The 21341-nt window shown below is 39.1% G+C and overlaps 1 protein-coding gene across 1 annotated transcript in view; it reads right to left on the bottom strand.

Annotated features, from left to right (window-relative positions):
- The window catches only part of ARMC1 (armadillo repeat containing 1), a 67204-nt gene that overhangs the window by 8310 nt on the left and 37553 nt on the right, over positions 1-21341 (bottom strand). Inside the window, exon 3 of the mRNA XM_007949739.1 lies at positions 13669-13858. Within this exon, the coding sequence (XP_007947930.1) occupies positions 13669-13858 (190 nt within the window). The remainder of the gene's footprint in view (positions 1-13668; positions 13859-21341) is intronic.

Raw genomic sequence — 21341 nt, 5'->3', positions numbered from 1 at the left:
TGAGCCCGGCAGGGTGGTCAAACTAGCCAATCATAGCATCAGAACTCTAAGCACCTGAGAGAGAGTGGGCACCTCCCAAAACATTGTATTGTGCCACGCCCAACAGAAATACTCCACGTGGATAACATTTACAATCAGCTCCTCAGTTGCTCATTCCACCAATGAGTTTACAATGACTTATGGGTAGAAAAGCCATACTAAGTAATTTACTACACTGCAATGATTTATTAGGGAAGTAACAGGCTATAACTTGGGATCAGGATTAACTTGGAAGTAAAGAGAATTTAACTCAGGACACAGGAAATCAATCAGAACAACTTCCAACCAAGACAGCTTTCAGCTTCTTCTTGGCCATGCCCACAGCCAAGTCATTCTCTAAGCTGTGTCAGTTGACAGCCCTTCTCTCTGCCATGTTGGCTGGTGACCCTTCTCTCAGCAATTGGGCCTCATCTCTATAGGTGGATCTTGCAGCACCTTGTCTCTGCCACTGGGCCTTCCTGGGCCGCTGCCCTGCTCAGACAAGTGTTACAACTCTTCAGGCTTTGCTAACAAGTGCTCAGAGGTACCCTGCTCTGCTAGCAAGCCTTCTCACTCAGCTCTCTCTAGGAAGTAGCAATCTGCTGGTCCCATGGTTCCTTCTGCTTGTATTCTCATGCCATCTTCAGTGTTCCAGCTCTTAACTTGTAGTACAGCTCTTCCAGGACATTTCTTCTCTCTCCCCTTGCCTTCTTTCTCTACCTCTGCTGGTGTCATGAACTGAACTGTGTGCCCAACTGTGTGTCAACTTGGCTGGCCCAGGAATCTAAGTGGTTTGGCAATTTTATGGTGATGCAACTTGGCAGTCATGTAATCATCCCCCCATGATGCTATCTGATACAATCAGCCAATCAGTTGTAAGGGAATTAGGTTAGGTTGTTGTTGTTATGGAGGCTGTTGTTGATAGGTGCCATGAAGTCACCGCCAACTCATAGAGAACCTATGTAAACAGAATGAACCAATGCCTGGTCGTGCGCCATCCTCACAATTCTTGTTATGTTGAGCCCACTGTTGCAACCACTGTGTCAATCTTCCCCTTTTCTGCTGACCCTTTACTTTACCAAGCATGATATCCTTCTGCAGGGAATGGTCCCTTTCGACAACATGACCAAAGTAGGTCAGATGAAGTCTGGCCATTCTTGCTTCCAAGGAGCATTCTGACTGCACTTCTTCCAGGTCAGATTTGTTCCCTCTTCTGGCAATCCATGGTATTTTCAGTATTCTTCACCAACACCATAATTCAAAACCATCAACTCTTTTTCAGTCTTTCTTATTCATTATCCAGCTTTCACATACATATGAGGCAATTAAAAATATAATGGGTTTAGTCTTCAAAGAGACATATTTGCTCTTCAACACTTTAAAGAGGTCTTCTGTGGAAGACGTGCCAGTGCAATATGATGTCTGATTTCTTGACTACTGCTTCCATGGATGCTGACTGTGGAGCCAAGTAAAATGAAACCTTTGACAACTTCAATCTTTTCTCCATTTATCATGATGCTACTTGTTGGTCCAGTTTTGAGGATTTTCAGGTATTTTTTATGTTGAGGTATAATCCATACTGCACACCGTAGTCTTTAATCTTCATCAGTAAGGGCTTTAAGTCATCTTCACTTTCAGCAGGCAAAGCTGTGTCATCTGCATAGCACAGGTATTAATGAGTCTTCCTCCAATTCTGATGCCACATTCTCCTTCATACAATCCAGCTTCTTGGATTATTTCCTCAGAATACAGATTCAGTAAGTATGGTGAAAGGATGCAACCCTGACAAACACCCTTCTTGATTTCAAACCATGCAGTATCCCCTTGTTCTGTTTGAATGACAGCTTCCTGGTCTATGCACAGGTTCCTTATGAGCACAATTAAGTGTGTGGAATTCACATTCTTCACAATGTTACCCATAATTTGTTAGGATCCACACAATTAAATGCCTCTGCATAGTCAATAAAACACAAGCAAACATCTTTCTGGTATTCTTTACTTTCAGCCATGATCCATCTGCCATCAGCAATGATATCCCTCATTTCATGTCCTCTTCTGAAACTAGCTTGCATTTCTGGAAGCTCTCTGTCAATATACTACTACAACCATTTTTGAATTATCTTCAGCAAAATTTTACTTGCATGTGATAGTAATGATACTGTTTGATAATTTCCAGATTCTATTTGATCATCTTTCTTTGAAACAGGTACAAATATGGATCTTTTCCACTCTGCTGGCCAGGTAACTATCTTCCAAATTACCTGGCATAAATGACTAAGTGCCTCCAGAGTGGATCTTTTTGTTGAAGCATCTCAAAAAATATTCCACTAATTCTCAGTGGTGCTTCAACTTCTTCCTTCAATACCATTGGTTCTTGATCATATGTTACCTCCTGAAATAACTGAATATCTACCAATTCTTTCTGGTACAGTGACTCTGTATATTCTTTCCATCTTTTTTTGATAATTTCACCATCAGTCAATATTTTGCCCATAGAATCTTTCAATACTGCAACTCGAGGCCTGAATTTTTCTTCAATTCTTTCAGCCTGAGAAATGCCAAGTGTGTTCTTCTCTTTTGCTTTTCTAACTCCAGGTCTTTGCACATCATTATAATGATTTGCTTTATCTTCTTGAGCTGCTCTTTTAAGTCAATTAGGTTGGGATATAACACCCTTAATCAAGTCACAGCCCTGATCCAGTGTAAAGGGAGTTTCCCTGATGTGTGACTTGCATCACCTTTTATCTTACAAGAGATAAAAGGAGAAAGAAAGAGCATAGAAGAGGGTCCTCATTACCACCAAGAAAGAAAACCTGGAAGCAGAGTACATCCTTTGGACCCTGAGTCCTGACACTGAGAATGCCCTAGACCCAATGTAAGATCAAAACACATGGAGATCTCCAAGAATTACTTGGCCCACAGATGTTCTAAGGGGACAAGAACCTTCCCCTAGAGCTGACAGAGAAAAGCTGTCAGAGCTGGCACCCTGAATTTGGACTTCTAGCTTGCCAACCTGTGACAGAATAAACTTATGTTTGTTAAAGCCATGCTCTTGTGGTTCTTCTGTTACAGCAGCACTAAACAAGACAGTAGAGTTGGCTCTTAATTGTATTGGATGGGTTTGTATACCTTATTTACATAGTAAACTGACCAATCTCTACAAGTGAAACAGACCAGTCACAGGGTGGGCTGCAGCTAAACCAATCACTCTTGGCAAAATCATAAACTCAAGACCAGAAAAGTCATGTATAAGCAAAACCCACTGTACTATGGAAAATAAAAGTACTTTCTCCTTTTTGAAAGTGATTGATTTCCATATACTTAAAATTGTCACTAGATTTTTAAAAATCACATTGATTTTCACAAAGAAGAGATGATTCTCCCAAGTTTTCTATATTTATAATCACATTAATAGCAAATTAACATTTTTTGGGGGTTGCTGATGTTATACAAAAGTACTTCTTTATTTTAAATGATATTTACTTCCACAAGATAAAATGACTGATGTGGAGGAAATTGTTAATAGTCATAATGCATAAATTATAATATTGTGGTTGAAAGTTCAATTCTGGAATCAGACTATCTAGGTTCATATCTAGACTCAACCTTTTCCTCCACCCATGTGCTAAAAAGGGCAAGGAGGCCACATCTCCTGACCTCCTCTAACCCTACAAGAGGAATACCAGATCACCATCAGTAATCCAAGGCCTATTCCTACAAGGCCAGACATGCTGCCTCCCTCCTGCCATTACACCAACCGTTCCTCCCACAGCACCCAAAGCCTAAATGCTGGGTTTGATAATTCACTGCAGTGGCCACACAGAACTCACAGATTATGGGGTTTATTAGGGAGGCACCAGGCTACAATTCAAGTTCAGGAACAACGTTGAGTCTCTCTCCCAGCCTGCTGTCTCTCACCCAACAGTCTCTCTCAGTCTCTCTCCCAGCAATGTGTGTCTCTCGGTGTCACTCAGCAGCGCATGTCTCTCGGTGTCTCTTTCTCAGCAGCGCATGTCTCTCGGTGTCTCTCTCTCTCAGCAACATGTCTTCCTCAGCCAGAGGTCAGAGAGAGAGTTCTGCCTCTAGAAGGCCTCCTTTTGAGCCGGGCAGAGTAGCCAAACTAAGCAATCATAACATCAGAATTCTAAGCACCTGAGAGAGAGAGCTAACTTCCCAGAACATTGCTTTGTGCTACTCACAACAGAAATACCCCAAGTGGATGATTTTTATAATCAGGAGCTCCTCAGTTGCTCACGGCAAATTCCACCACTGAGTTTACAAAGATTTATAGCTACAAAAGCCATACCAGGTAATTTACTACACTGCACCATGTAACTACAGATAAAGTCACCTTAGCATTCTAAAACTCAATTTCTCCTTCTATAAAAAGATAATGATGTACTTTTCTCTGTTGATTACCAAAATCAAATGAGAGGCTGATGGCACACACATGGATCTCTAGTGCCAGGTTATGTTACCAAAAAGAATGCTAACTATGATGATACACTGCGAGAATCAACTTTTGGACTTTAGCCATCACACTTTTATGATATACTTGCCTGTATTTTTAAATATGCTTTGGGAAGTTTTATTATTTGGACTATGTTGTTACTGTTGTTCTTAGGTCTTACTGAGTCAGTTCTCACTCACAGCAACTCTATGTGCAGAAGAATGAAACGTGGCTCAGTTCTGTGGCATCATTACAATCATTACTATGTTTGAGTTCATTGTTAGCAGCCACTGTGTCAATCTATCTCGTTGAAGGGCTTCCTCTTTTCTGCTGACCTTTTATTTTACCATGAAGATGTCCTTCTCCAGGGACTGGTCCCTTCTGATAGTATGTCCAAAGCACATGAGACAAGTCTTGCCATCCTCCCTCTTAAAGAGCATTCTGGCTACACTTCTTCCAAGACAGATTATTCCTTCTTCTGGCATCCACAATATATTCAATATTCTTCACAAACACTATAATTCAAATATATCAATTCTTGTTCGGTCTTTCTTATTCATAGTCCAACTTTCCCATACATATAGGCAATTAAAAATACCATGGCTTGGGTCAGATTCACCTTAGTCCTTAAATGACACTTTTTTTTTTTGTAAACACTTTAAGAGGTCTTTAGTAGTATATCTGCCCAATGCAATACAGTGATTTCTTGACTGCTGCTTCCATGGACATTGATTGTGGATCAATGTAGAATGAAATCCTTGATATCAATTTTTTCTCTGTTTATTATGATGTTGATTGGTTCGGTTGTTAGGATTTTGTTTTTCCTTTATGTTGAGGTGTAATCCATACTGAAGTCTGCAGTCTTTGATCTTTATCAGCAAGTGCTTTAAGTCCTCTTCACTTTTAGCAATGAAGGTTGTGTCACCTGCATATCCCAAGTTGCTAAAATCTTCCTTCAACTCTGATTATCATGTTATTTGTATTGTCCAGCTTCTTGGATTATTTGCCCAGGACACAGACTGAATAGGTATGGTGAAAGATACAATGCTGACATATACCTCTTCTGATTTTAAACTATGCAGTATCTTCTTGTACTGTTTGAAATACAGCCTCTTGGTCTGTGTACAGGTTCTGCATGAGCACAATTAATTGTTTTGGAATTCCCATTCTTCACAATGTTATCCATAATTTGTTATGACCCATACAATCTAAAGCCTTTGTATAATCAAGAAAACGTAAGTAAACATCTTTCTGGTATTCTGTGCTTTCAGCCAAGACCCATGATATCCTTCATTCTACTTCCTCTTCTGAATCTGGCTTGAATTTCTGGCACTTCCCACTTGATGTACTACTGCATCTATTTTTGAATTATCTTTGGTAAAACTTTACTAGTGTGTGATAGTCATGATATTGTTCAATAATTTCTGCATTCTGTTGGAACAACTTTCTTTGGAATGGTGCAAACATGCATCTCTTCCAGTCAGCTAGCCAGGTAGATGTCTTCCAAATTTCTTGGCATAGACAAGTGAGGGCTTCCAGTATTGTATCCTTTCACTGTAACATCTTAATTGGTATTCCATCAATTCCTGACACCTTGTTTTCCACCAATGCCTTCAGTGCACTTCTTCCTTCAATACCATCAGTTCTTGATCATATGCTACCTTATGAAACGGCTGAATACTGACCAGTTCTTTTTGGTATTATGCTACCTTATGAAACGGCTGAATACTGACCAATTCTTTTTGGTATTATGCTACCTTATGAAACGGCTGAATACTGACCAATTCTTTTTGGTATAGTAACTGTATTCCTTCCATCTTCATTTGATGCACCCTGCATCATTCAATATTTTGCTTAAAAAATCCTTAAATACTGCAACTCAAGGCTTGAGTTTTTCCTTCAGTTCTTTCAGCCTGACAAATACTGAACATGTTCTTCCCTTTTAGTTTTCTAACTCCAGGTCTTTACACATCTCATTATAATACTTTTCTTTGTCTTCTCAAAGAAATCTCCTATTCAGCTCTTGTACGGCATCATTTCTTCCATTTACTTTAGCTACTCTACAATAGTGAGCAAGTTTCAGACTGTCTTGTGACATCCATTTTGGTCTTTTCTTTTTAACTTTTTAATGACCTTTTGCTTTGCTTATGTATGATGTCTTTGGTATCATCCCACAGCTTGTTAGGCCTTTGGTCACTAGCGTTCAATTCACCAAATCTGTTCTTGAGACATGGTCTCTAAATTCAGGTGGGATGTACTCAGGGATGTACTTAGGCTGTGGTGGACGTGTCTTAATTTTCTTCAACTTCAACTTGAACTTACACAAGAGCAACTGATGATGATGTTTCACAGTTGGCCCCTGATTTCATACTGACCAATGACACTGAGCATCTCCATTGTCTCTTTCCACAGATACAGTCGCTGTGATTTCTATATATTCCTTCCATTTGTATAGGTGATGTTTATGTTGTTGAAAAAATGTACTTGTAATGAATAAGTCTTTGGTCTTGTAAAATTCTACCATAAGATCTCCAGTGTTGTTTCTATTGCCAACACTGTTATTTCCAACTACTGATTCTTCTTCTTCGTTTCCAACTTTTGCATTCTGATCATCCATAATTATCAATGCATCTTGAGTGCATGTTTGATCAAATTCAGACTGTACAAGTCGGTAAAAATCTTCAATTTCTTTATCTTTGACATTAGTGGTTGGTGTGTAAATGTGAATAATAGTGGCCCTAACTGATCTTCCTTGTAGGGGCACAGATATTATCCTATCATTGGTAGCGTATTTCAGGACAGATCTTGAAATGTTTCTTAGAATGAATGTTGACGCCTTTCTTCTTCAATGTGTCATTCCCAACATAGTAGACCATATGCTATTCTGACTCAAAATGGTCAATCCTGGTCCATTTCAGCTCACTAATGCCCAGGATATCAATCTTCACCCATTCCACTTAATTTCTGACAACTTCCAATTTTCCTAGATTCCTACTTTGTACATTCCACATTCTGATTATTAATGGACGTCTGCAACAGTTTTTCTTTCATTCTGAGTGATACCACATCAGCAAATGAAGGTCTCAAAAGTTTACTCCATCCCTGTCATTAAGGTTAACTCTACTTTGAGGTGGCAGCTCTTCCCCAGTTGTATTCTCAGTACCTTCAAACCTGAGTGGCTCAACTGCCAGCTCTGTATCAGACAATGTTCCACTGCTATTCATCAGGTTTTCACTGGCCAGTTTTTCAGAAGCAGACTGCCAGCTCTTCCTTCTTAGCGTGTCTTAGTTTGTATCTCTGCTGAAATCTTTCTATCACAGGTAACCCTGGTGGTATTTGAAATACTGGTGGCACAGCTTCCCCTATCACAGGAACATGCAAGCCAGCAAAGCACAACAAGCTATGCTAGCTTTTTTGGGGGCAAAGAGCTATGCTAGCTTTAAAAGGACTCTTTTTATTAAAATTAAACAAATGGTATTAGTGATTTTATATATCTTAATACCTTCCTTTCAATTAGTTTACATTTATCAGAACATGCTTACTAAAAACTTTTCAAGATCTTCTCTCTTCCAGCTTCAATAAAATAGTAATTAACTTAATTTGCTTTGTCATGGATAATATACATGAAAAGCTTCTTTCCATCCTTATTTAATAAATCCTAAATGTCTCTCACTACCACAACTACAAGGATCTCTGGCAGCGTGGTGCCTAAGGCACTTGACTGCTAACTAGAAGGCTGGTGGTTCAAACCCATCAGCCATTCCTCGGAAGGAAGGTTGGGCAATCTACTTCTGTAGTGATAGCGCCTCGGAAACCCAGGGAGGGGTCACTATGAGTCGGGCTCAACTTGACGGCACATAACAACATAACAACAACCACAACTACAATAAGTTGTGGCTAATATAACCCACCTGGCATAGCTAAAGAAGAGAAGTGGTAATCTACATACGTAAAGTTGTAGAAATTATCACCGCTCAAGAAAACTTCAGGAAGACTTCTAATTCCAGTCAAAACAGAGTAACAGAGACTAAATTTATCCTCTTGCCTTACACAACTAGAAATCTAAACAAAATATATAAAACAATGATGTCCAGATATTGGAAAACAGACAGTCAAAAAGCATGGTTCTTGAGAGAAAGGAAACAAATGAGATGAGCAGAGCAAGTGCATCAACTTATTCCCAAGAAAGTTTCCAGGCTGCAGTGTAAAAGAGAGAACCCAAGCAGAAGCCAGCAGTCTCCCTGAATTGAAGACACAGAGGTGAAAACTCAGGGAAATCCTGCAAATTCAGTTACAATTCACAGGGCAGAGAACAGGCAAAGGAAGAGCTAAATGAAAAGGCAAGGACTACACAGAACAAATGCATTCCAGAGATCTGTAGTGATTCCCCTCAAGTCTTCAACTGAGTACTGAGTACTGAGTAGATGCATGTGAGGAAATTACATGAGGTTGAAAATACAATCACAGAAAAGGAATAAAAGAATAGTTCTGTAAGCTCACACAGACTTTGGAAAGGGTATATATACTGCCTCAATAGTGTAGAAAAGGCATCCCTAGGCTAAAGTCTGCTCTGTTTTTGCCTAACAAAGCTTGAAAGCAATACTAGAAAGGACTGAACTGTTTACAAGTAACTGCAATCCAGAACAAAGCTTAGTATTATTTAAAATTTATGCATAAATTATTGATGGGAAAACGAATTTGCTCTGTAAACTTTCACCCAAACCATGGTAAAGAGTTATAAAAATAAAATAAAAGAGATTATTTAAAGACACCACATACTGACCAAAAAAGGTAAACAATGCCAGACATTCAATCAAAAATTACCATGTATGCAAAGAAGGAAAATAACAACTATAATTAAAAATAAATTAACAGAGCCACACCTATAAATAACAAAGGTGACTGAATTAAAAGTCGAGGACATTGAACTAATATTCTAACAATATTCTGAATGTTTAAAACAGATAAAGAAAAGCACAAGCATGTTAAAGAGATCAAAAAGACCTAACTCTAACTTGTAGAGATGTAATAAAACAATGTCTGTGCTGAAAAATACACTGGATGAGATTAACAATAAATTAAAAACTTTAAGAAAAATACACCAAATATAGCAACAAAAACCATTCAAAATGCAACAGAAATACTGAAAATGAAGTAACAGAGCCTCAGTGAGTTGTGAGGCAACTTCTGGTGGTTAAATATACACATAAGTGGAGTAAGTGAAATACCTACAGAACTGGAGAGTGGGGGAGGGGCAGAATCTGAAAGGTAATAGATGAAAATTATCCATCTGTTACTAACTATAAACCCAGAGATCCAAGAAGCTAAATGAATCTGAAATAAAATAAACATGAAGAAAATTACATCAATGCTTATCATAAACAAACTGATCAAAATCAGTGTAAACCACGAGATTCTCAGCCTATAAGATTATGGAACCAGAAGAACCGTATGGTGCCTGACTACCACTCGGAGGGGGATCTAAGTAGGAGATCCTGGATAGAGAGGGAGAACAATGTGGAACATAACTCAATATCATTTGAAAATAAAAAAGGGGGGAGGGGAACCAGGTTTGCTGGTCTGATACAGCCTGGTAGAACCACTGACACTGTGGCCCCTAGCTGCCCCTTCAGGTCTGGTATTGAACCTACACCTGTGGCTTCCAGCCAAACAAAAGACAGGCATATGAGTTAAACATATACCTGAGGTAGATAGACTCCTTGAAGAGAACAATCATGGGAGAAAGAAGGGTTGCTTATGCACAGGGTGACAGCTCAGGGGACAGGAGTGCATGGATGGATGGACACAGGGAAGAGGTAACTATTGGGAGGAAGTGGGAGGGGAGCTGTTGCACTGGGGTAAATTGTAGTCAATGTCATGAGACAAAGTGTATGTGAACTGCTGTATGGAAAGTGAATTTGCTCTGTAAATTTTCACCCAAACCATAATTAAAAAAAAAAAAATCAGTGATAAAGAGAAAATCTTAAAAGCAGCCAGAAAGGGAAATATGTGACATTACATACAGGGGAAAAAAATAAGATTGATGGTAGATTTCTACTTAGAAACAATGTAAGCTAGAAACAGTGGGGCAACATCTTAAAGTATGAAAAGAAAAAAGAAAAAATCTGTCACCTACAATTCTATACCCAGTGAAAATATCTTCCAAAAATACTTTTTCAAGGTTGTTTTTTTTTTTCCTCCAAGACTTTTCCAGATAGGGAAAAACTCTAAGAGTTGGAGACTTCAATTCCCAACTTTCAATAATGGACAGAACAACTACACAGAAAATCAGCAAAGAAAAAGACTTGAACAACAATAGAAATCAATTAAATCTAACAAACATATATAACATTCCACTTAACATTAGAATATACTAGAATATGCACACTTATGAAGTAATATGCAAAGAACATTCTCCAGGATGTTCGTATGTTAATCCATGAAACAACCGAAAAAGCTTAAAATAAGTATTATAAGGAAATACAATTAACAATCACATGTCAACATATTAGAATTTATCCACCTCAATAAAATGGACAAATACATAAATGAGATGGGTTAGTAACCTGGTCATAACTGCTGCAAAAGATCTCTTTAAAATGTTAAAGAGCAAAATGTCACTTTGAAGACTAAGGTGCACATGACCTAAGCCATGATATTTTCAATAGCCTAATATTCATGCCACCACTTGTCTGTCAGTTTGTCATACTGTGGAGGCTTGCATGTTGCTGTGAGACTGGTGTTTCAAAGAAACTATGAAGCTATGCCACTGGTGTTTCAAATATCACAGGATTACCCACAGTCCACAGGAGTTAGGAGAGCTTCCAGACTAAGACAGACTTGAAAGAAGGACGGGGTCATCCACTTCTGAAAAAAACTAGCCATTGAAAATCTGAATACAGCAGTGAAACACCGTGTGATATAATGCTGGATGATGAGCCCCCTCAGGTTGGAAGGCACTCAAAATATGACTGGGGATACTCAAAGTAGAGTTGACCTTAATGACTTGGATGAAGTAAAGCTTTCCGGACCTTCATTTACTGATGTGGCACAACTCAACACATGGAACATGGAATGTACAAAGTATGAATCTAGAAAACTTAGATGTTGTCAAAAATGAAATGGAATGCATAAAAATCAATATCCCAGGTATTGTTAGTGAGCTGGCAAAAGGAGCTCTGGTGGCAAAGTGCCTAAGGCATTTGACCACTAACCAGAAGGCTGATGGTTCAAATCCACTAGCCACTCCTGGTAAGGAAGACTGGACAATCTACTTCCACAGTGATACCACCTGGGAAACCCAAGGAGAGGTTGCTATGAGTCAGATCTGACTCGATGGCAGTGAGTCTGATTTGAAAATGAGTGGGCATTGGCCATTTTGAATCAGACAATCCTACTGTCTACAAAGCCAGGAATGATAAGTTGAAGAGAAACAGCAATACATTCATTGTCAGAAAGAACATTTCAAGATCTATCCTGAAGTGACAGGATAATATCCAAGCACTACAAGAGAGACAAATTAATTATTATTATTCAAATTTATACACCAACCACTAAAGTGAAAGATGAAGCAACTGAAGATTTTGACCAACTTCTACAGTCTGAAATTGACCAGACATGCAATCAAGATGTAGTGATCATTACTGGTGACTGGAATGCGAAAGCTGCAAACAAAAAAGAATCATCAGTAGCTGGAAAACATGGCCTTGGGGATAGAAATGATGCCAGAGATAAGAGTGATAGAATTTTGCAAGACCAGTGACTTAGTCACTGCACATACTTTTTTCAACAACATGAACAGCAGCTATACACATAGACCTTGAAAGATGGAATATACAGGAATCAAATCAACTACATCTGTAGAAAGAAGTGATGGAGAAGCTCCATATCATCATCAGTGAAAGCAAGGCCAGGTGCTGACTGTGGAAAAGACCATCAACTGCTCATGTACATGTTCAAGTTGAGGCTGAAGAAAATTAAAACAAGTCCACGAAAGCCAAAACACAACCTTGATTACATCCCACCTGAATTTAGAGACTATATGAAGAATATATCTGACACAATGAACACCAATGAACAAATACCAGATGAGTTGTGGGATAACATCACGAACATCATACATGAAAACAGCAAAAGGCCATTAAAAAGAAGATGATACTGAGCCATCTATGTTTTTCAAGTTTAATGGTACAAAATTATTTAAAATATTTACTTATTATCTTTTCGATGTCTGTAGAATCTATAGTGATAGTCCCTCTCTGTTTTTACACTGATAATTTGATTTGTCTTATTTTTGATCAGTGTGGCCAGAGGTTTATCAATTTTAACTGCTGATTTTAGCAATTTTTCTCTATTATTTTGCTTTTCTATGTCACTGATTTCTTCTCTTCTTTTGTTTCTTCTCTTCTGTTTAGGGTTAATTTGCTTTTCTTTTTCTAGTTTTTAAGGTAAAAGCTTAAGTTATTGATCTCAAACCATCCCTCCCTTCTATAAAGGCATTTAATGCTAATGACGTTTTTGGTCTAAACACTGTTTTAGCTGCCTCCCACAATTTCTAATAGCTTATGTTTTTCAATCTTAGTCAGTTCAAAATGCTTTCTAATTTATTGATTTCTTTATTTACCCATGGATTTTTTAGAAGTGTGATACAAAGTTTCCAAATATTTGGTGGATTTTCCAGTTATCTTTCTATTATTGACTTCTAATTCGCTTTTATGCTCAGAAAAACTATTTTGTATTGTTTTAATCCTCTTAAGGCCTAGAATTTGATCTATCTTGATAAATATTCCATGTGTGTAAAAACCATGAATATATTCTGTTGCTGGGCAGGCTATTCTATGAATATCAATTAGGTTAAGTTGGTTGATAGTGTTATTCAAGTCTTTTATATCCTTACTGAGTTTTTGTATACTTGTTCTATTAATTCAGAGCACTGTTGAAATCTCCAGCTCTAATTTTAAGTAAGTCCATCTCTTTGCATTTCAGGCAATTTTTGCTTCATGTATTTTGAAGCTGTAGTCAGAGAGATAAACACTTAAAACAGCTACATCCTCTGAGCAACTGACTCCTTTAACACAAATGACTCTTTTTCAGAATAAAATATTGAGAATTTACATTGAGACTGTTACCAGATGACACTGAAGAAGCTATTTAGTTAACCCAATTTTTCTTCCCTATCTTATACGCCATGTAACACTTACCGTGTCATCAAGACCATCTATATGCAAAACTACAGTTTTGGCACGCTTGTTTGTAGTTCCTAGAAAAAACTGAGCTTTCCTTCGACGTGAATTCATTTCATTGAAACTATCACCATCTGCCATATTACAGGACTGAAGAATGTCATAGATTTCAGAGGCCAGCAGTTTTGTTTCTCCTGGAGTTGTGGTCCTTGAAAAAGACAGACATATAAATTAATTAGTCTTACCATTTCTACTGATACTTCAATAGTAGTCCTCAACTTAAAAGTAATACTAGTGAATCCCACCATTTGTCTGTCAGTTTGTCATGCTATGGTGGCTTGTGTGTTGCTGTGAGGCTTGAGGCTATGCCACCAGTATTTCAAATACCAGTGGGGTCACCCGTGGTGGACAGGTTTCAGCGGAGCTTCCAGACTAAGACTGGGAAGAAGGAAGGAGTCATCTACTTGTCAAAAACATTGCTCAGTGAAAACCTCATGAATAGCAGTAAAACACTGTCTGATATATTACTGAAATGTGCTGATTAGTAGTTACTTTAATTAAAATAATATCTCTGTTTTTTTGGTGGAGAGGAGCAGTGACTCAACTAATGAAAAAATAATATACACTTCTGATTTAGAAATCTTATTTTAAAACATTTAAATTATTATCTATGTGTTGTACCTGTTGCACATACTTATCCCCCACATGTTGACTTGAATCTTGTTCATGATATATTCAGACTGACATTTTCTTTTTCCTTTATGGAAATGCCTTTGTCATGCATAGAGAAAATTTCCTACCAGAGTTTTTTTTTCTCCTTTTCAACATGTAAGTCTTTTATCCAATTTGGTTTTTGTTACACAGTGTAATGCTAACTTTCTTCTCCCGTCTAACTGTTTAGATCACTGTTTCAGTGCATTTGTGTATAAACAGTCCTTTCTCTACCTCATGAGTATGCATAACATTTGAGATTTAAGAAAAAGAAGTGACTTACAACTGGTAATCAAAGTAGTCTGGAGACAATTTAGTTGATGGATCCAGGAACTGGTGTTCAAATACTGATGATTTGGGAGTATACATGGGAAAAGTCTCCTTTAATACTGTACGTAAACATCTTTGTTCTCTTGCAGTCACAGCAAAGGTATCTGTGTCTGAAGCTACAGTGTAGGCTTGCAGCACTTCCTTCAGCCATCCCTACTGTTCTGCTGGATACGCCTAGACTTATCCCTGACTCGCTAAGTTATACTCTGAATCTGGATGTTTTCCCAGTAGGGAACATCTCCAAACTTTCAATTCATCTCTTAGTTTTACTTTTACAAAGTGTGTATTTTCACTCTAGGACAGGTATTATCTCCATTTTATAGATACACTCATTATCATGGCTTTATTTTAACAAATCCATAACTAACTTACAATCAACAACTAAATTAAAACTCTGCTCAAGGAAGAAAATAACCCATCTGGGTATTCCATCTCTCTATCAACTTTGCAGTCGTGCAAAATGGAAGTGTAAAATGGAAGTCTCAATAACTCCCTTTCTAATTCAATTTTCCTATAAAAATTACTACTTGAAATTATTTCTCTGTAACAGTACCATAACTTATTACCTCAAATTGTACTTCAACATATAAATCAGTTGCATGTTGTTTAAAAAGAAAAAAGCAGTTATAGAGAATCCTAGAATAATTAATAGTGTAGAAAAAGCATTCCAAACCACGCCCACTGCCATCAAGTCACAGCAGCAACCCTGTAGGACAGAGTAGAACTGCCCCATAGGGTTTTCGAGGCTGTGAATCTTTATGCGAGGGGCTCTGGTGGCATAGTGCCTAAGGCATCTGACTGCTATCCAGAGGGGTGGTGGTTCAAACCCACCAGCCACTCCTCGGAAGGAAGACTGCGCATCCGCATCTGTAGTGATACTGCCTCAGAAACCCAAGGAGGGGTCGGTATGAGTCAGAGCTGACTCAATGGCTATGAGTTTTTGAGAAATCTTTATGGAAGAAGACTGCCTCATCTTTCTTTTGCAGGACGGCTGGTGGGTTTGAACCACCAACCTTTTGGTTAGCAGTCGAACGATTTAACCACTACACCATGAGAGTTCCTTAGAAAAAACATTGTTGTCATGCGTCATCGAGTCGGACCTGACTCACAGAAACCCCTCCTTGGGTTTCCAAGGCAGTACCACTACGGAAGTAGATTGCCCAACCTTCCTTCTGAGGAGTGGCTGGTTGGTTTGAACCACCAGCCTTCTGGTTAGCAGTCAAGTGCCGTAGGCACTATGCTACCAGAGCTCCTAGAAAAAACATTAGTCTATAACAAATTCTTCTAATTCCATGTTAAACCTATACTTCGATGACATTCAAAACAAATTGCTACAGTGGAATAAAAGCACATTTAACTGAAATCATTAATTAAATGTTGTTGTTGTTATGTGCCGTCGAGTCGGACCCGACTCATAGTGACCCCTCCTTGGGTTTCCGAGGCAGTATCACTACGGAAGTAGATTGCCCCATCTTCCTTCTGAGGAGTGGCCGGTGGGTTTGAACCACCAGCCTTCTGGTTAGCAGTCAAGTGCCTTAGTCACTATGCTACCAGAGCTCCTAGAAAAAACATTAGTCTATAACAAATTCTTCTAATTCCATGTTAAACCTATACTTCGATGACATTCAAAACAAATTGCTACAGTGGAATAAAAGCATTTAACTGAAATCATTAATTAAATGTTGTTGTTGTTATGTGCCGTCGAGTCGGACCCGACTCATAGTGACCCCTCCTTGGGTTTCCGAGGCAGTATCACTACGGAAGTAGATTGCCCCATCTTCCTTCTGAGGAGTGGCCGGTGGGTTTGAACCACCAGCCACTCCTCAGAAGGAAGGTTGGGCAATCTACTTCCATAGTGATACTGCCTCGGAAACCCAAGGGAGGGGTCGCTATGAGTCAGGCGGACTGAGGGCACATAACAACAACAATGTGCTAAAAAGGCAAGGGGACAGCAACTTCTGACCTCCTCCAACCTCTAGAGGGTGAAAGAGAATCATCAACAGCCCAAGGCTTATTCCTAAGAGGCCAGACATGCCACCACCCTCCAGCCTTTTTACCAATTCTGACACCAACTGTCCCTCCCCCAGCACTCACTACTTCTCTGCTGGGTTTGATAATTCATGCAATGAGTACATAGAACTCACAGACAATACTCAGGATTATGGGGTTTATTAGGGAAGTTAACAAGCTATTATTCCAGTTCAGGAATGTGCTCAGGATACAAGTCTTCAATCAGAACAATCTCCCCTCTGATATGCCCTCAGGCACGCCTCTCTGGCCCTTGACCTCTGCCACGCTGCGGCAAGAGTTACAAAGCTCTTTTAGCTCTCTAGATAGGTACAACCAGGTGCACCCCACTCCTCCAGCAAGCCTCCTGCCAAAGGGTACTCAGCTTTCTTGCTACATGGGCTAGAAAGCTCACTGCTCTGTCTCACGCCTCTTGGTTGCACTGCCACCGTCTCTCAGCCAGGCATCTCTCTGCCAAGGGGGTCCAGTGCAGGGATCTCAGGTCCAAGGACGTGCTCCACTTTACCTCCAGCTCTTTTCTCTTGATGGCAGTGAGATCCCCTCTTCTGCCTCTCAAACCAAAAAACAAAACTAACTGCCATCAAGTTGATTCTGACTCATGGTGAACTCCCCCTTGGGTTTCTGAGGTGGCAAATCTTTAGGAAGTAGACTGTCCAGTCTTACTTCTGTGGAAGGAGGTTTGGGTTTGAAACGCCAACCTTCTGGTTAGCAGTCAAATACCATAGGCACTCCACCACCAGAGCTCTTAAGCCTAGCAGCACAGCAAAACTAACCAATCCTCACATTAGAATTCCATATACTTTATTTGCATGGTCCCACCCTGCAATCTGATGGGAACCACAAAGACCATGGCTAGGAAAGCCATACCAAGTAATTCACTGCACCACTGGCCACCGCCTCGGTTTTCTAGCCATTGTCCTTTTCATACTCCAAAAATTAACATCCTCTTCACAATCAGTTTAAGTATAAGCACACCCATGAAAGTGTGTAAGCCTTTCTGTACCTTTTACAAAGCACGTATACATATAAAACCACAACTCAAACAAAAGTTTTTATTCTAGAACTTTTAATTTCTTCTATAGCTTCTCACATCACCATGCTATCCAACAAAACTTCTGCAATGATGGCAATGTTCTGCATCTGTGCTGTTCAATATGGTAGCCACTTGCCCTATGTGGCTACTGAGCATTTAAAATGTGGCTAGTACAAATAAATAAAGTTTACTTAAATTTGAATAGCCACATGTAGTGAGTGGCAATTATATAAAAAGGCAAAGATGTAGTGGTTCTTATTAATATAAATTCAATTGTACACATAACTGTAAGAAAATAACCCTCATTCCACTTATAAACAGGCTGCCTAAGTCCTAACTCTAATGTACATTTCAAGGCTTTTAAAATCTGTCCCCATTCAGCCCTACCAACATCAGCTTACTTTGTCCTTTTTTAATTCTTCAGCTAAATCTAATATAATACTTGGCCATTTCATACAGAACCCACATGCTAGATAGAGGAACTTGTGAATTTTGGAGAAAAAGCCAGTATGCCTTTGTTACTACTGCCCATCATCAATATTGTTTTTAGGTATTTGCATCAGATAAAAAAGCATCATCACAATAGATAATAAACAACAACAACAAAAAAAACCCTCAAACAACTCACTGCCCTTGAGTTGATTCAACTCATAGAGACCCCTCCCCTTGGGTTTCCAAGGCAGTTATCTCTAAGGAATAGTGCCTAAGGCACTTGACTGTTAACCAGAAGGCTGGTGGTTCAAACCCACGGGCCACTCCTCAGAAGGAAGATGGGGCAATCTACTTCCATAGTGATACTGCCTCAGAAACCCAAGGAGGGATCACTGAGTCGAATCCAACTCGACGGCACATAACAACAACAACAACAATTTGTAAATTGTTTTAAAAATTCATATATATCTTTGTGGTTCCTTTGCCCTAGAATGCCTTTCAGATTTCAACCTTTGTTCGTGACTTACCCTGACCTACCACCTTCTTTATGAAATCCACCCCCAATAACCTATTTCTCTCTGCATTCAAAGTACTATGCTCATACTTATACTACTGCTCTTCATTTCTATTTCTATAAACTCAAGAGTAGGGATGTATTCTCCATGTACCTTCCACAAGGCTAACAAAATGTTCTACAATATTTTTTTTAAACTGAATTTCTATTTTATACAGAGTTTCAATTCCTGGCGTGCTAATCTGACAGTTTTCCAGGGACTCAATTTACTATACCAGGTGCTTTTCTGGGTGACTGTAATACACAGAGATAAATTACCTTCAATAATTCTTTCTGGCTCTGTATTGCAGGAAGCTATCAATAAGACTTTTTTAGGAGATGTCTCAGCATTTTTTTTTATAGCTATTTTACCGTTTAAAAAAGGTCATTGCCGTTTTGAGGTATTTTAAATACTAGCCAACCATAATGTTTAAAGAGTATAAGGACACTCTGGATCGAGGCACTTGTAAATCTTGAGAAAAAGGCGGTCAGCATGCCTTTGTTACTACTTCCCATAATGCCCATCATCAATACTGTTTTTAGGTATTTGCATCAAATGAAAAAAGCATCATCACAACACATAACAAAATACGTAATTAATGACCATTTTAATCAGTTTTCTTTTTCTATTTCAAACCTCCTCTAATGTGTTTCCTGATGCATACTGACCAAAAAAAAACATCAAAATGCTGCAACATCAAATTAATTCCTCCCTGTTATGCAGAGTAAGAACTCTAACAGTGGTCCTTAACTTAGGGCTACTGAAACCTTTGAAATAAAAACTTAAGAGACTTTTTCACAGGATAAATGCAAATAAGTAAATTTCCTGAGTCAATTTCAGTAAAGTTTATGCCCCCTCTCAAATCACCTATCTTCTATCAACTTCAAGGAACACAGATAGTTTAAACTGCTTTAAAAACTGATTTGGTGAATCAGTGATGAAAAATTTCCCAATAATAAAAAAGTCTTGGGCCAGATGGCATCACTGGGGAACACTACCATTCATTTAGAGAAGAATTGACACCAATACTGTTTAAACTCTTTCAAAAGATGAAGGAAGGAAGGGAATACTCTCTAATTCATTCTATGACGCAAACATAACCCTGATACACAAACCAGGCAAAGACACTCAAGAAAAGAAAACTATAGGCCAGTATCTCTTATGAATATAGATGTAAAAATCCTCAACAAAATATTAGCAAGGAGAATCTAACAGCATATTAAAAGAGTCATACACCATGAACAAATGTTTATTCCAAGAATGCAGAGATGGTTCAACATTAGAAAATCAATCAACATAATACACCACATCACAGAACAAGGGAAAAGAGCCACATGATTATCTCAACAGATGCAGAAAAAGCATTTGACAAAATCCAGCATGCTTTCTTGATGAAAACCCTAAAGAAGACTGGAATAGAAGGAAAATTCCTCAAAATGATTCAGGACATAAATGAAAAGTTAAAAGCCAACATTATACTTAGCTGAGTGGCATAGTGCCTAAGGCATTTGACTGCTAATCAGAAGGCTGGTGGTTCAAACCTACCAGCCACTCCTTGGAAGGAAGATTGGGCAATCTACTTCTGTAGAGATACTGCCTCAGAAACCCATGGAGGGGTTGCCATGAGTTGGCAGTGAGTTTGGTTTTTTTGGTATACAGCTAGAGAAGAAGTTCAGGTGGTGTAGTGCCTAAGGCATTTAACCGCTAACCAGAAGTTTGGCAGGCCAAACCCACCAGCCACTGAGTGGAAGGAACACTGGGCAATCTATTTCCGTAAAGATTTACCACCTTGGTAAATGTTCTGTAAGAATTCCCAGGTGTATAGTAGAGCTGACAAGGGACAAGGTTGTATTCACTTCTTGGTCACAGCCAGCTACCCAGAGGGAACGAGTAGTTGAACCTGTGGGCTCAGGACCATAGTCACAGGGGACAACAAGCTCAATTGGCTTAACATACTACACAAAACATTGTTCCACCTCCTACTTTGGCGAGTAGTGACTGGCATCTTAAAAGCTCGCAAGCAGCCATCTAGATGCAATGATGGGTCTCTTCTCATCCAGATGAAAGAAGAATGAAGAAAACCAAAGATTCACGGAAAGAATTAGTCCTAGCGACTGGTACATCATGCGATCGACAGCATATACGACTATGAGACCAGAAAACTAGATGGTGCCCAGCTACCAATGTCAACCACTCAGAGGGGTATCTATGTAGGAGACCCTGGATAGAGAGGGAGAACAATGTGGAACAAAACTCAAAAGCATTTGGAAAAAAAGAAAAAAAAGGGGGACCAGATTTCCTGGTCTGATAGCACCTGGTGGAATCACTGAGACTATGGCCCCTAGCCTAGCTGCCCTTTAGGTCTAGAACTGACCCCACCTGTGGCTTCCAGCCAAGCAAAAGACAGGCATAGGAGTTGAACATTTACCTGAGGTAAATACACTCCTTGGAAAGAACAATTATGGGAAAAAGAAGGGCTGTTTATGCACAGGGAGACAGCTTAGGAGGCAGGGGTGCATGGAGGGATGGACACAAGGAAGAGGTGACTATCGGGAGGAAGTGGGAAGGGAGCTGTTGCATTGTGGTGAATTGTGGTCAATGTC

This window comes from Orycteropus afer, unplaced genomic scaffold (assembly GCF_000298275.1).
Source record: "Orycteropus afer afer isolate SDZICR_OR568_19922 unplaced genomic scaffold, OryAfe1.0 scaffold00252, whole genome shotgun sequence".
In the NCBI taxonomy this organism is placed as follows: Eukaryota; Metazoa; Chordata; class Mammalia; order Tubulidentata; family Orycteropodidae; genus Orycteropus; species Orycteropus afer.
The sequence above is the reverse complement of the archived record's forward strand: the minus strand, read 5'-3'. Positions and strand labels throughout refer to the sequence as shown.